Source organism: Lepidochelys olivacea (assembly GCF_965140295.1).
Source record: "Lepidochelys olivacea isolate rLepOli2 genome assembly, chromosome: 11".
Taxonomy (NCBI): Eukaryota; Metazoa; Chordata; order Testudines; family Cheloniidae; genus Lepidochelys; species Lepidochelys olivacea.
In genome coordinates this window covers 59,364,830-59,380,742 of record NC_140421.1, presented here as the reverse complement: position 1 = coordinate 59,380,742, position 15,913 = coordinate 59,364,830, and the positions used below count along the sequence as shown (strand labels likewise).

Here is a 15,913-nt window from a genome sequence, read left to right as displayed (position 1 = left end):
ACATAGCCCTTTAGGGGTGCATGGAGGAGCAGAGTTCTGGCGGGGACAGGGGGAGTGGCCTGCTGAGGCCAGCGGGAATGGAGGGACACCCACAGGGGCTAGGAGCAGTGTGGGAGGGGGTGTGCTGCGCCCATGGAGGCCAGGGTGCCATTTTCCCTAAGGCCAGCCCTGGTAACCCCACTGAAGTCTGTGGTACTGCTCATAAGGATTAACTGTGTCATAAACATCTGCAGGATCTGTCCACAGATGACGTTGGTACTGAAGTTCTTGCAGTGCATATTAAAATTATTTCCCTTTTGTTCCCCAAGGTTCTGTAACATTACGTATAGCACACCCTGTTAAAAGCAGCCAAGAAGGGACTCCAGAGCCCTTACCTTCTTAGAGTATGGGATGAGAACCGAGACTAGGATTTCTTTTGTCTTAAGATCTGCATTTTCATATCCAGCAAGAAACTCATCATTTAAAGGAATCTGTCGTGTTCCATCTGTTGGAGAGAAGTGTAGTTTGTTAGAGAATGTGGAGTGTGAAAGGAAAGTCTGCACTTTGCAGATGCAAATCATCTAATCTGTGAAAGAAAAGTATACTAGAAAATACATCCTACATTCATACTCTAGTATTTAGGTTTCCAGGAATGACACTGATCCTGCAAAAATTTTCCCATAAATATTCAAATACAGATTCACAAAAAGAAAAAAGCGCTCAAGTCTGTAACAAATCCTTCACAATGAATGATTTCACCAGCTCTAAACTCAGTGGCATGCAGTGACATTTTTAGCAAGGTATGCAACAACTTTTTAGATGAGAGAGGAAAAGTTTTACTTTCTAAAATCGGAACACTGCTATTAAAAAACCAAATAAATTGCTAGCTCTGGTCTATCACAGACGATGCGACTGTATATTTGCATGCCTTGTGTATTCCATTCTACATTTGCTGTGGGAGTTTGCTCTGGCTTGGTCTAAGCTGTAGGATAGCAGTGGTGAGGAAAAGGTAGGTAACAGTGATCACTGTGAACAACTGCCAGGTGTATTTGATATTCTCTTTACTTCTCTGCACTTTTGTTTTGCCATTAATGAGACTCATGATTCCAAATTGAGCGTTATACAGCAATCTGTTTGGAACTTTATGCCATAGGCTTTTACAAAGAAATGGCTGGTGAGAGAGTATATGGTACCAAACAGCAGAACAAGTGAAAGAGAAGCATATATAAAAAAGGCAATTTTCAAGGATTCACTTAAAACAGGAAAAGATTCAGGCATAATAACTAAGTGAAAACAGTAGGGGGGACATCTTGTTTTTAAATATCTTAATAGTTAAATAGATTTCTTGTTTTAGAAAACAATAACATTTCAAAATAAATTAATTATGTATGTAATTATCTAAGGGCTTTGTTTAAAATGGCAATTTTAGTGTGCATATAATTTCTCTATAGAGTGCTCAATGAATTACTATTTTCTCCTATATATAAGTTTAATGGAACTTGGCCAGTGGCCACCGCTAACTTACCTCTGCTTACCTTGTTCCTCCCTGCAGCACATGCCTTGTGTATTCAATTATACACATGCATGTCTCATAGTCCAGAAATTGTGTCTTCCAGGCAGTGCATGTGAGGTCACGCTGTCTGGAGGACACTATTTTGTAGAACAAAATGGCATCCTACGTGCTTGTTCGGACCAGGGGCTGCCATTTTTTTCTGGGGCTTGCAAATCGCTTGCCCTGGTCTAAACTAAAGTTCTCCATTTCCATGGAAGTCAAGGGAGTGTGGTCAGCATGTTTCAGGATCTGGTCTTAGGCTGTAAACTCTCCACTTGTCTTTGTTGTCCCTGTTAAGTAGCATGCACTTTGGTGCTATACAAATAATAAATGCTAATAACACTATGCTGTATGTATGATGTTGAATACTGCTGATTTTAGTGCCTGTAATAGACAGACGAATTAGTAAGCTGATTAAGTAGCTCTCCTCTTTTTACTCAAAAGCTTTAAACAAAAACATTTAGGACATTAAACAGTTAACGTGCAGTAAGCTTTAAAGGCAGAAATTATCTGACTTCACGATGAGCAGAAGAATTATCCCGGAACATTTTTGGTTCAAAGCCGCTACTCATTAAGGCCAAGATTTTCAAAGTGACCATTGATTTTAGGTGCCAGCATGAAATACTTTGTGTTTGATTTTAAGAGGTGCTGACCCCTCTCCCCTGCATAATCCCAGTGACTTCAGTAGGAGTAGTGGGTGCTCAAAACGTATGAAAATAAGGTATATGTCAGGCTGGGTGAGACATTAGCAGCAAAATCAACCACTGGGAGGGTGTAAGAAACTGTAGGATAAAGGTGACCAATCTGACCTTTGCAGGGGAGCTGCTGGCACTGTAGCAATGTGGGGAGGTTGTTGATACCACATGGACATCTTTCTCTGCCTTGCCCCTCCACCTCACTTTCACAGCACTGCCAGTTTTGTTCCCTTCTGCACCTGGCAGCAGGAAGGAACGTAGCAGCCTGCATTAGCTAACACTTTTTGCCAGTGACAATCACAGGAAAGCACCAAAATAATTTTGTCCTGTGTCTACCAATGCTCACACTAACCATTGGAGGAAACAAGTGAAGATACCCATCACTTGTACTGCTAATTGTGCACTACAGTGATGCCCTGCAGGTCTGGCACAGATGCATAACAGAGAGATGCTGAATCTTACCTTTTGATGCCAGACTGAGGACAGAGTTGCCAACTGCTAGGACAGGGTTCAGATCCCAAGTTGAACCTCTACTTACAATATGTCCACCTAAGGACTTTAACAAAAAAGAGGCTATTTTAATTGCTGTCTTTTCCAGATATAGCAATATTGATCTAAAACATGATCTCATTTTTAGGGATATTAAGAAGTTAAGGTAATTTATTGTTCAAACTTAATTGAAGTTTCATATTCAAACTTTTCTAAATGATAATTTCCCTCTCATTTTAATTTACAGCTCATGGAAGGTCCTGACCTATAACCACAGCCGAAAGACACCAACATGGCCTTGGGTAGGTGACCTGCCCAAAAATAGAGAAATGGCCACTCCTTCAGCCAGAGGAGAGGGGCCACAAAAGAACTAGGGCAACTGAGTTTTAAAGAAAAATGGAAGGGTGGGGTCAGAGGCAACGATGCAAAGCCTTTCAACATGAGGAGAAGCAAAGGATGCCTTGATTCTGAGCTTCCACACAGCAAGTGGGCAAATATATTACTGCTTATCTGGTAAACTCTGCTATTATTTGTGCATTTCAGTAGTAGCTGACACAAGCGCTGGCTTCCTCCTTTCCCCAGGGGTGCTCAACCCCCACTCCGCCCCAGGCCCTGCCCCCACTCCATTTCCCAAGGCCCCCCTCCTGCCCCACCTCTTCCCACCCAGTTCCACCCCCTTCACCCCAAGTGTGCCCCATACCTGCTCCTCCTTCTTCCCCCAGCACCTCTTGCTCGCTGCAGAACAGCTGATCACAGCGGCAGGAGGCTCTGGGAGGGAGCAGGAGTTGACCGCTGGGGCCGCTGGTGGGCGGGCGGTGCTGGGGGCGGAGGGAGAGCTGGCTGCCAGTGGGTGCTAAGCACCTGCTATTTTTTTTCAGCACCTATGGTCAGAAGTGTCATGTGAAAGGCCCTGGATGGCTATGTACTTAAACCCCATTCTGGAGGGACAAAGATAACTTCATACCTATTCAGTCCTTGGCTTCTTTGCCAATAAGGGTGCTGCCAATTACTGTGATGTTGAGACCGGTCCATTGGTAATGACAAAAAGCCCCAATTTAGTTCACATAAGCTATCAGATAATAATGTCTTTTAGTCATTACCAGCATGGACTGGATTTGAACTGGTTACCTAAATGGAAAGGCTCTGAGATGCCAGTCAAGCCTCAGAGACAGCCAGCTCTCTTCTAAACGAGCTTTACAGATTTATAGGTGAAGATCATAGATATATACTTTCAGTGCTGGCCTGTTTACTATAATCATTGAAAACATACAGCCAAACTCCTGATCTGTTCTCCAGCTAGGGTTTTCAGCTGCTGCAAGAGAGCACGGAAAATCTTTGTCTTCTCCTCTGGAAGCTCCAGGACTACTTTCATCAGGACGTCTCTGAGTTGGGCCAGAGAGCAGGCAGCACCTATCACTAGTCCTGAAACACAATTATTGTAATAGTGAAATAGGAACATCGCACTTTAAATGATCACAACTGTACAACCTGATCACGGAAACATTGCTTCTATAGTCAGCTTTTATTAGGTATATTTCACGCACACAAATCTACAGGGTAATCTTCTTTGGGCCAGACATTGAGATCTTTATTCAAGCGAATTCCCATGAGGCAAATAGCAGTCTGACTGAGTAGGGCTAAGGATGGAGTAAAAACTGTTGAAAGACTCCAGAATTTGGCCCCATGGGCCTGACCCAGAACCCATTTGTCAATGGAAACAATGCCATTGATTTCAATGGATGTTGGATCAGGCTCTGTGTCAGTAGAGATTTGTAGCCGCATTTTGGAAGCTTACAGTGGTTGTAAAAAGCCCTTCTTTCATTAAAGGCATCCTCTAATGTGGACCTCGATAAAAGGTGACAATTAAATGGACAGTTGTGTGAACGTGTGTGGTGTAGTGATTTACAAATACTTATAATTTCAATTCATCCATCAGTACTATTTCAATGTCAATTCCAGAGCTAAGTGAAACGCAAATAGGGAAACAATCATTTGCAATAAAATCCCAGTTTGTCTGATTTTTATGAACAGCTCTGTCCAGTGCCTCCAGGAAAAATTGGTGCATCACATACTTTTGCTACAGATTCAATTCCATGTTACATATTAAGATGTGACATAACAGACCGGATCCTCAGCTGGTGTAAATCAGCATCCATGGAACTATGCTGGCTTGGACCAACTGAGAACTTGGCTCAGGGTATGTCTACACTATGAAATTAGGTCGAATTTATAGAAGTCGGTTTTTTAGAAATCGGTTTTATATATTCGAGTGTGTGTGTCCCCACAGAAAATGCTCTAAGTGCATTAAGTGCATTAACTCGGCGGAGCGCTTCCACAGTACCGAGGCTAGAGTTGACTTACGGAGCGTTGCACTGTGGGTAGCTATCCCACAGTTCCCGCAGTCTCCGCTGCCCATTGGAATTCTGGGTTGAGATCCCAATGCCTGATGGGGCTAAAACATTGTCGCGGGTGGTTCTGGGTACATATCGTCAGGCCCCCATTCCCTCCTTCCCTCCGTGAAAGCAAGGGCAGACAATCGTTTCGCGCCTTTTTTCCTGAGTTACCTGTGCAGACGCCATACCACGGCAAGCATGGAGCCCGCTCAGCTCACTGTCACCGTATGTCTCCTGGGTGCTGGCAGACGCGGTACTGCATAGCTACACAGCAGCAGCAACCCATTGCCTTGTGGCAGCAGACGGTGCAATAGGACTGGTAGCCGTCATCGTCATGTCCGAGGTGCTCCTGGTCGCCTGTGTGAGGTCAATCAGGAGTGCCTGGGCAGACATGGGCGCAGGGACTAAATTTGGAGAGACTTGATCAAGTCATTCTCTTTAGTCTTGCAGTCAGTCCTATTGAACCATCTTATGGTGAGCAGGCAGGTGATACAGATTGCTAGCAGTCCTATTGCATCATCTTCTGCTGGGCAGGCAAGAGATGAGGATGGCTAGCAGTCCTATTGTACCATCGTCTGCCGAGCAGCCATGAGATGTGGATGGCATGCAGTCCTTCTGTACCGTCTACTGCCAGCCAAAGATGTAAAAGATAGATGGAGTGGATCAAAACAAGAAATAGACCAGATTTGTTTTGTACTCATTTGCAACCACCCACCCCCAGTCTAGGGGAATCATTCCTCTAGGTCACACTGCAGTCACTCACAGAGAAGGTGCAGCGAGGTAAATCTAGCCATGTATCAATCAGAGGCCAGACTAACCTCCCTGTTCCAATAAGAACAATAACTTAGGTGCACCATTTCTTATTGGAACCCTCCGGGAAGCCCTGCCTGAAATACTCCTTGATGTAAAGCCAGCCCCTCTGTTGATTTTAGCTCCCTGTAAGCCAACCCTGTGAGCTGTGTTGTCAGTCGCCCCTCCCTGCATCAGAGCAACGGCAAACAATCGTGCATCTGAGTTGAGGGTGCTGTCCAGAGCAGTCACAATGGAGCACTCTGGGATAGCTCCTGGAGGCCAATACCGTCGAATTGTGTCCACAGTACCCCAAATTCGACCCGGCAAGGCCGATTTAAGTGCTAATCCACTTGTCAGGGGTGGAGTAAGGAAATGGATTTTAAGAGCCCTTTAAGTCGAAATAAAGGGCTTCATCGTGTGGACAGGTGCAGGTTCACATCGATTTAAAGCTGCTAAATTCGACCTGAAGTCCTAGTGTAGACCAGGGCTCAGTGGTTTCAAAGAAAATCTTTTGGCATATTGGATCAAAGATCTACGCATGAGCATCTCCATATAGATTGTAGACATTGCCAGACTAACAATGAAAGAACCTTGTGATTTCTACCAACAGAAAAAACTATATCAGACTCAGGACCCTCCCACATTCTCCTCTCCTGCAGAACAATGAGTGAAAGATGGTTTGAACAAAGAAATTTATGGCAGCAGAGTCTCAGAATTTGAACCTCCCCATCCTGTTCTCTCCATATGGCAGGTAGGCTGACAGACTGGATAGTGGTCTTAGTGTACTGAGCACTACTGGAGAATAAAACGTTCCATGTACATGTGAATCAAAGATTCTCATCATTTATGGTGTCTAACAACACATAACTCCAGGATTTTTAGGCAAACTTACCCTTGTTTGTATTACTCACAACATGCAGAGCTGGAATCCTAGTGGGATGGATGATAACTGGATGATGAACACCATCAAGTTTCATCTCAAGTCCTGAAGATAGAAAATTATAATGAGATTGAAGAAAACAGGTGTTTTAGATTTCCAGAACTGTGAATGTATCTAAAGAACTAAACATACCCCCATCCTTCCTGCCACCAGGGCTTGTGACCTTAGTGTCACATGGGATTACACTCCCTGTATTCTTCCCATAGCCAAGCAGTTGCAAAATCCTGCTGGTTCTTCCTGTCCAATATCTCAAAGTCTCCATCCTGCTGCCTCTCCCATTCTATGGTCCTCACTTTCCTCCCCTCTGCACTCTCTGCTTTTCATGCTGTACCCCCCAGGTCTAATCAATATGCTGCCAGCAAAAGTATCTCCTAGTGCTCTGCAAAGCTCCTCAGTTCCCTGCACTTGTTTCCTGTCTCCTTCCATATCACATTCAGATTCCTCACCTCAGCTTTAGAACCCCACAGAATTGTACTCCTGCCTCCATCTCTTCCCTAGTCTCCCATTACTTCCTGCTTCCATCTTGCACTCCACCAACTCAGCTCAGCTGCATAACTCTTCTGTTTCCTTCTCCCACCAGCATCTCTATGCCTATTACCACATCACCTCCTATGCCTGCAACACCCATCACTGACCTCCCGCCTAATATATTTTAAAAAAGGAGTTAACAAGCTGTGCATATATGTAGTAATATGCTAACCTCCTCCCTCATCCTCCATGCCCAGCCCTGCCATGCAGCTAATTTAGGGCTTGACTGATGCCCACAGAAATCAGTGGACTTTGACTTCACTGGGCACTGGATCAGACCTTTAGACTATATTGCAAGCTCCCAAGAACCCACCATTTTAGCGGTTTGTGAAGTGCTGTGGTCACCTTTATGGGTGCTATATTAATAAATAAAAATGCAGTAAAGTTTCTGTTGTTGATGAGCACAGGGGGATCTGAAAATTAAAGTCTCTCAATCTTTTTGGACTCAGTTTCACTCTCACAATGTAAACAAATTCACAGATAACAGCTCAGTCTGGAATTCCATTTAATGAGACATGCTCTTATTCTACCCACTCGCACCACTTCCCCTGGGAAGGAAGGGGTTCAGACCCTACACTCCCACCCCAGTAGTACCTCTGAAATACTCTCCCCTGTGCACTACACACCTACACTTGAAATGCTCTCTCCCAAGCCTTTCTCAAGACTCCCCTCATTCCATCAGCTTTCCCATCCTGATCTCTTCTCTGCTACTGCTCTCTTGACTTTACTCCCTCAAATTATAACACCATAACAATAAAATCTATCTATAATATTGAGAAACCCAGTAAGATGCATAGAAGTTCCTACCCTTGTCCTTTCAATGTGGACCATGTCCTTTGTCATCCTTGTAGTGTTCTGTCTAACTGAAGGCCTAATCCTGCAGACTCTTACTTATGTGAATGGTCATTACTCCATGCAAGCCACCTCACTGAAGTCAGTGGGAGGGGCATAGACATCTGACCATGGAATCAGTAGATCAGGGTTCTAGTCCCATTTGTGTCACTGATGTGCCATGTGAACTGGGGTAAGTTATCCAGACCTGAATATTCAAAAGGAGCCTCTAATTTTGGGTACCTATCTTTGGATGCCCAGTTTGAGGCACCAAAGGCCTGATTTTCAGGAGTGCTGAGCACTTGCAACTTCCATTAACTTCAACTGGATAGTAACAATGACAAGAGGCCCTCAGACCCTCCATACCCACACTGGTGTTCCCTACAACGAGAGGTGCTTTGGGGTACATGGCCTTCAGCTCCAGAAGTTCCCTGAGGTTAGTGGGAGAAATCCATGTTGTTCTTTCCCCATGGAAAACCAGAGTTCTTTTTTGCTGTTCTTGAGCCATTCTCTGTAGGGGAAATTACAGAGGTTAAGCACTCCAGGGCTAACAAAGGTATTTGTCTACCAGTGTAAAGTAGAACAAAACACTTTAAAATAACCGATAATAATACCCTGTACTTAAATAGTTTCTTTAATCTGAGATTCCCATCAAGCTTTACAATGGTATGTTTAATTATCCCCATGTTACAGATAGGGAAACTGAGGCACAAAGAGAATAAGTGACTTGCCTGGGGCAGCATAACGAGTAGGTAGTACAGAACCTAAATGTCTTGACGTACAGTCTCCTACTTTAATCGCTAGCAAAGGCTCCCTCCATTATGGTTGACCAGTGACCAACCAAAGCAAAGCGATTACATCTTAAGAACTGAGGTTTTGTCACCTTCTCTCCCTGGGCATTAAATTTCCCCTGGAGCTTTACATAATAGAAAGGCTTTGGTCTGGTATCTTTAGCAAAATGTACGCCATTGTTGTTCAGTGTGCTACGCGCTGACTGATGCCCTCCTTTCCAAATATGACTGAATTTCAGCAAGGTTTAGCTTCAGTCACACCTGACATTGGTGAGGCCTCATCTGGAGTACTGTGTCCAGTTTTGGGCCCCACACTTCAAGAAGGATGTGGATAAATTGGAGAGAGTCCAGCGAAGGGCAACAAAAATTATTAGGGGTCTGGAACACATGAGTTATGAGGAGAGGCTGAGGGAGCTGGGATTGTTTAGTCTGCAGAAGAGAAGAATGAGGGGGGATTTGATAGCTGCTTTCAACTACCTGAAAGGGGGTTCCAAAGAGGATGGCTCTAGACTGTTCTCAATGGTAGCAGATGACAGAACGAGGAGTAATGGTCTCAAGTTGCAGTGGGGGAGGTTTAGATTGGATATTAGGAAAAACTTTTTCACTAAGAGGGTGGTGAAACACTGGAATGCGTTACCTAGGGAGGTGGTAGAATCTCCTTCCTTAGAGGTTTTTAAGGTCAGGCTTGACAAAGCCCTGGCTGGGATGATTTAACTGGGAATTGGTCCTGCTTTGAGCAGGGGGTTGGACTAGATGACCTTCTGGGGTCCCTTCCAACCCTGATATTCTATGATTGTATGATTCCATGATTCTATGACAAGAGAATGCCAGAAAAATTCATCAGGTGAATTATCATTGGCTTAGGGTCCCCAAGGGACAATTTCAGTTCCAATGAGGTTCTGCTCTGAAAAGCGACTATATGAAAAGTCACAGTCTTACTAAGCTGATCTATTAGTATTCAAAGACAAATCTGACTTTGACTATCATCATTTTGTGTTGCTTTTTAGTCCTGTTAAACATGATGAGTCAACACAGCTGAGAGGGAGTGAGCTGGATTCTTGTCCATTTTGCACGTCAATGGAATTGTTTACTAATTTCCAGTTCTGTTACACCTGAGCAACTCCTTTGGAGACAGTGGGGCTGCACAGGTGTGCTATGGAGCAGTGGTTCTAAACCAGGGGTACATGTACATGTATATCTGTTTCCATCACACTATGTCTTGGGTGTGCTACTGCTATTGTTTTAGACACCTAGTTACAATGAGAAAAGGAGGACTTGTGGCACCTTAGAGACTAACCAATTTATTTGAAGTGAGCTGTAGCTCACGAAAGCTCATGCTCAAATAAATTGGTTAGTCTCTAAGGTGCCACAAGTACTCCTTTTCTTTTTGCGAATACAGACTAACATGGCTGTTACTCTGAAACTAGTTACAATGGTTTCTTTACATTTATTCTGAATGTAAATTGGTGCTCATGCCTGACCCATAACAACAAGATTTAATCTAACCCATAACAACTGCTACTGTTTATGCTCAAATAAATTTGTTAGTCTCTAAGGTGCCACAAGTACTCATGTTCTTTTTGCTACTGACTCTGCCACTCCTCACGCCAGGGACACATGCACAGGCCAATCTGTTACTCAGGTGGGACTTGTCTACATGGAGGGGTAATATTCACTATGGGGGTGTGATTTCTAAAGCACCCATTAAAATGATGTGCATTAATGAAGTGCTTTAGAAATCACACCCCCGTAGAGTGCATTACCCCATCATGTAGACAAAACATTAGTCAATTTCATGTCCTTGCGCAGTTTATGAGGATTTGTATTTCTGTCTGATTAATGGGTTTCACATTTTACAAGGTCATATACATACTTTACATACCCCATCCTGAATGGCAGTTCAACCACTCCCTAGCTTGCCAAGGGATTTTTTGAGCAAGGAGCCAAACTGACTGCAGCTAAGACCCTTCAATCAAATTGTGAATGCTGACTGTGAACTATTCTCTTTTTAGGTGTGGTCCATTTAACCCTTGCATTTTCAGGCACATGCCTTTCAAAGACAGGCCAGGGAGCAGCAGGAAAATTAGACTGGCATAACTACTTCGCTCAGGGAGTGAAAAACCTCTTGGGGAGGTGAATTGCCTATTCCAACAGTAGAATTCCTCCGATTGGAATAGCTGATGTCTACACTGAAGTGCTACAGTGGCACAGCTGCAACAGGGCAGTTGCAGCGTTTTAAGTGTAGACTAGCCCGGACACGTATCATATCAGGTTAAGGCCACACAGGTGCCTCTTGCTCAGGGGTTCTCAAACTGGTGGTCATAAGAATGGCCATACAGGATCAGACCAAAGGTCCATCTAGCCCAGTGTCCTGTCTTCCCACAGTGGACAATGCCAGGTGCCCCAGAGGGAATGAACAGAACAGGTAATCATCAAGTGATCCATCTCGTCACCTATTCCCAGCTTCTGGCATACAGAGGTTAGGGACACCATCCCTGCCCATCTTGGCTAATAGCCATTGATGGACCTATCCTCCATGAACTTATCTAGTTCCTTTTTGAACCCTGTTATTGTCTTGGCCTTGACCCTTCAGGGGGTCACAAGATTATTACATGGGGGGTCGTGATCTGTCAGCCTCCACCCGCAAACCCCACTCCGCCTCCAGCATTTGTAATAGTGTTAAATATAAAAAATGTGTTTTTAATTTATAAGGGGGGGTCGCACTCAGAGGCTTGCTGTGTGAAAGGGGTCCCCCAGTACAAAAGTTTGAGAACCACTTCTCTTGCTTAATATATGCTCTACAGTAGAAGGCAATTAAAAAAAGCAAACAAGCTATGCATTGTGGATCAACTGGTTTAAAAACCAAACCAACCTTATAATGGTTAATCACCTCTGTAATGCTGGAACAAATCAAACAATACACCTGAGCCTGGCAGGCCCAAAGTGAATATTTGTGTACATGAAATGGTTGTTGACTCCGACATTCAGACTTTGCACTTGTCTACACTGGCAACGTACAGCGCTGCAACTTTCTCGCTCAGGGTGGTGAAAAAACACCCCCCTGAGTGCAGCAAGTTTCAGCGCTGTAAAGTGCCAGTGTAGATAATGCACCAGCCACACTCCTAGCACTGCTAGCTACGCCCCTTGTGGAGGTGGTTTAGCGTTGCCAGTGTAGACTAGCCCAGAGTCTGGGAACATTTTAAGCAATTAACAAACAAACAACTTCTGGGATTTGAAACAAGAGCCACCCACCCCAACTGAGCTAAAGTTTCACCTCTCCTCTGAACTAAGGCAATCCTAACTACTTTGTGCCTGCGCAGACTGATTTAGGTGTGGACACTCCTCCTTTGCTCTTCCAATTTTCCCCTTCTCTCTTCTGACTCCCAGCATGGCCTAAACTTCCTCCCTCCTGGCTTTCTTCCATCCCTCTGAGACCCTCCAATAGCTCCTAGTTCTTCTCCATGGCCCTCCAATAAACCCCTCTCTTCCTTCCCTTTGCTCCTCTGCCTTTACCATGGACCTGCAACAGACCAGGCCTAAGTGGCTCATGACCCAGAAGTGGGTGGCACGGGAGCACCCCACTGGTTGAATAAAAACAAACAAACCACAACTGAGGTCACCGGGACCCACCAGGAACCAGAAGAGGGAAGGGAAGGAGCAGCTCACTGCCTACGCCATCCTGCTGCTTCTGCACTGCCCGCACACACTGCATCTATTATTCTCCTTAACCACTGAGGACAGGACAAGGAGTAATGGGCTTAAATTGCAGCAAGGGAGATTTAGGTTGGACATTATGAAAAACGTCCTAACTGTCAGAGCTGTTAAGCACTGGAACAAAGTACAGGGGGAGGTTGTGGAATCTCTGTCATTGGATGTTCTAAAGAACAGGTTAGACAAATACCTGCAGGGATGGGTCAGATAATACTTGGTCCTGCCTCAGTGCAGGGGACTAGACTAGATGACCTATCAAGGTCCCTTCCAGTCCTACATTTCTGTGATTCTATCTTCCCTACCCATCTGTCCGTTTCTGCCATCCTTCACAGCTCAGCTCTTAGGGGAAGTGGTACTTCAAGAGGCTGGAGAATCTGCACCACAGCTCTGCCCTGGAACTCGGACTCCTCTCTCTCCTGTCCCTCTCAGCAGCTCTCTAATTACGATTTGGCTCCCTACAGCTTAAACACAGCCACAATGACGTTAATCAAACTGGGTTCGATAAAGACTCTTGTGTGTATAGGATGAGATTGCTGTGTGGAAATTTTCACCCCAGAGTTTACAGTGTAACAAAGGGCTATGTAGTAACTTCATGACTGTTACTATCCTGTACACACCTCGTGGGCACTTGCAACTCCTCGGTGGCTCCCCAAAGCCGAGTTTTTCAGAAGGGGCTTGACATAATGCAATGATGTTGAGAACAGATAAGCTAAACTGAATACAAAGAAAAACTTCTAGGTTATGAGATTGTTAGGCTGTGGAATGAACTCCCAAGGGACGTAGTGGAGCCCACTGTCATTTCTAAGGCTACATCTACACTACAGCTGGGATCGACGCTCTGAGATCGATCCACCAGTGGTCGATTTAGCAGGTCTAGTGAAGACCCGCCGAATCAAGAGCAGATTGCTCTCCAGTCGACCCCTGTACTCTACCCCTGACGAGAAGAGTAAGGTAAGTTGAGGAGAGTTTCTTCCGTCGACCCCCTGTGGTGTAGGCCCATGGTAACTTGACCTAAGGTACGTTGACTCCAGCTATCTTATTCACGTAGCTGGAGTTGTGTAGCGTAGGTCGACTTATGGTGGTAGTGCAGACATAGTCTAGGTGACCTAGACAGGAAATTCACTCTAAAGTACATTCCTGCACTGGCAGGGCAGTGGACTGGATGACACTCTATCCTTGGTGTGACTCAGTCACCTTCCACTGAGGATGAATTTAGTCCAACAATCTTTTCCATTTCAGACTTCTATCGTGTTGTAAACCTGAATGCTGGATCATTCACAACATTTGCATGTAAATGGGGACAAATCAGGAAAGAAAAACACTTCCTACCATTAGTTCAGGAGGAAAGATAAAGTCCTGGGTTGGGTCTACAGGCTGGAATTCTTCAGGATTGCAGAGATCAGAATGCATCTGAAAGGAAACAAAGTTTCATTTGAATATTTACTTGAAGGAGAAAAAAACAGAATGTGCGCGTCAAGAGTATGTTACACTTTTCTGGAAAGAGCAGAGACTCTTTGGCTACATGTCATTTAGTTTTTTAACTGCTACAGGTACCAGCACATTAAATAATTCAAGCACATTCTTTAGTTAATTTCCTAAAAATAAATCTATTCTCATAAATAAATAATGAAACAAAACCATTTACAAATTGACCCAATGCCAGAAAGGATTCTTCCAGCCATCAGCTCCTAAATCCACCTCCAGCACCTGCCCCACTCTCTGAAAGGCGTATTCTCAAGACAACAACTAGCCCTTGTAGTGTGCCCTGGAGGCCATCAGAGCCAGGTGTGGTGGGTGTATGAGACTCACTGGAAAAACACAGACACTGCAGAATTAATATAATCTCCCAGTCTATGTCTGTCAAATAGATTGATGGGTAAATCCAAGATGACAACAAACAAAACAGCAATCCTTTGGGTGACACAAGATTTACTGGACATCTTGTGTTTTTAGAAAAGAGAAAATTATAACTCCTGAAAAAAGTTTCATTGCAACATTGACCTTAAATCTACTGGTCTGTATCCATCCCAGTCATAGGTCAAAAGCAAGTACCGCTGCACTGGCTCTGAAATTTGGCCTTGTGGAAGATCTGGATCTCCTAGAGCGGTTACATATCCAGGGTAGGCAAACCCAGCCAGATTTGGCTTTCAACAAACCTAAACTACTTAGGATGTTGCAGTGGTTTGGGTACTAGTCTGGGACATGGGCAATGAGGGCTCAATTCCTTCCTCTACCACAGCCTCCCTGTGCGACTTTTGCCAAATCACTCAGCCTGTCTGTGACTCGGTTCCCTATCAGCAAAAATGGGACTATAAGCACTTCTTGCCCACAGGTGCATTGTGAGGCTGAATAAACGAGAGTTTTGACGCACTTTGAGCTCTGCTGTTGAAAAGAGCTAGGTATCGTCATTACTTGCACAGCAGGGTTATGTTCCTTGCGGGCAGCATGGCTCAATATCATGACCTTTGCATTCACAACACAGTACCCACAATGCAGTGTTGCTATTGGAATCTGTAAGGCTGGGTTGGGTTTGACAGATCTGAATAGAGGTGGGTTGGGCAGGTTCAGTGTTCCTCCCTCATTGTTTGCATCACTCTAATATTTGGTTCACGCTGAACAGGTTTGAAAATGACAGGTTTTTAATTTCCTGGGGTAATTTTTCTCCTCTGAATGGAGCTGCTCAGTGCTTGTGCCAAATTCAGCAGGAGCTGAATTAGAAGAGGACACCATAAAAATCAGCTCTATTTTACTCACTTTGGGTTATCCCTTCTCTGCAAAGCCCTGCGCTTCAGAGCAACAATCCTCTGGAGAATATGGATCCTGTGAGCTTTTGGGAAGGAGCTTACAGTGGGGTGAAGCTCTGGATGCACTGCATCCCCAGCACTGGTTGCTTCTCTCTGCCTCTCCAGACATTATTCTTGAATTAAAGCCTCATTAAAACCACACAATTATGGAAATTCAATTATCTTCAATGGCAGAAGAGAATGAATGGGTCCTGGTTATAAGCTGCAAACCAGCCCCCTGGCAGTCCCAGGTTCAACCCTGACTGCCACTGTCCAGATCTTAAAGGTGCTGTAACAACGCATAGAACCACCACAGCCTTGAATTTCCTCACTGTAAAACCTAAAGGTCCCCCTTTCCTTCTGCTGCACCACTGAGGATAAGACAGTTACCTTTTCCATAACTGGTGTTCTTCGAGATGTGTTGTTCAT

The 15,913-nt window shown here is 44.6% G+C and overlaps 1 protein-coding gene across 1 annotated transcript in view; it reads right to left on the bottom strand.

Annotated features, from left to right (window-relative positions):
• The window catches only part of LOC311528239 (aldehyde oxidase 2-like), a 102,992-nt gene that overhangs the window by 65,432 nt on the left and 21,647 nt on the right, over positions 1-15,913 (bottom strand). Inside the window, exons 9-14 of the mRNA XM_084643016.1 lie at positions 14,031-14,111; positions 8,566-8,710; positions 6,793-6,885; positions 3,986-4,137; positions 2,689-2,782; positions 375-484 (exon numbers count right to left, since the gene is read on the bottom strand). Of these exons, the coding sequence (XP_084499142.1) occupies positions 375-484; positions 2,689-2,782; positions 3,986-4,137; positions 6,793-6,885; positions 8,566-8,710; positions 14,031-14,111 (675 nt within the window). The remainder of the gene's footprint in view (positions 1-374; positions 485-2,688; positions 2,783-3,985; positions 4,138-6,792; positions 6,886-8,565; positions 8,711-14,030; positions 14,112-15,913) is intronic.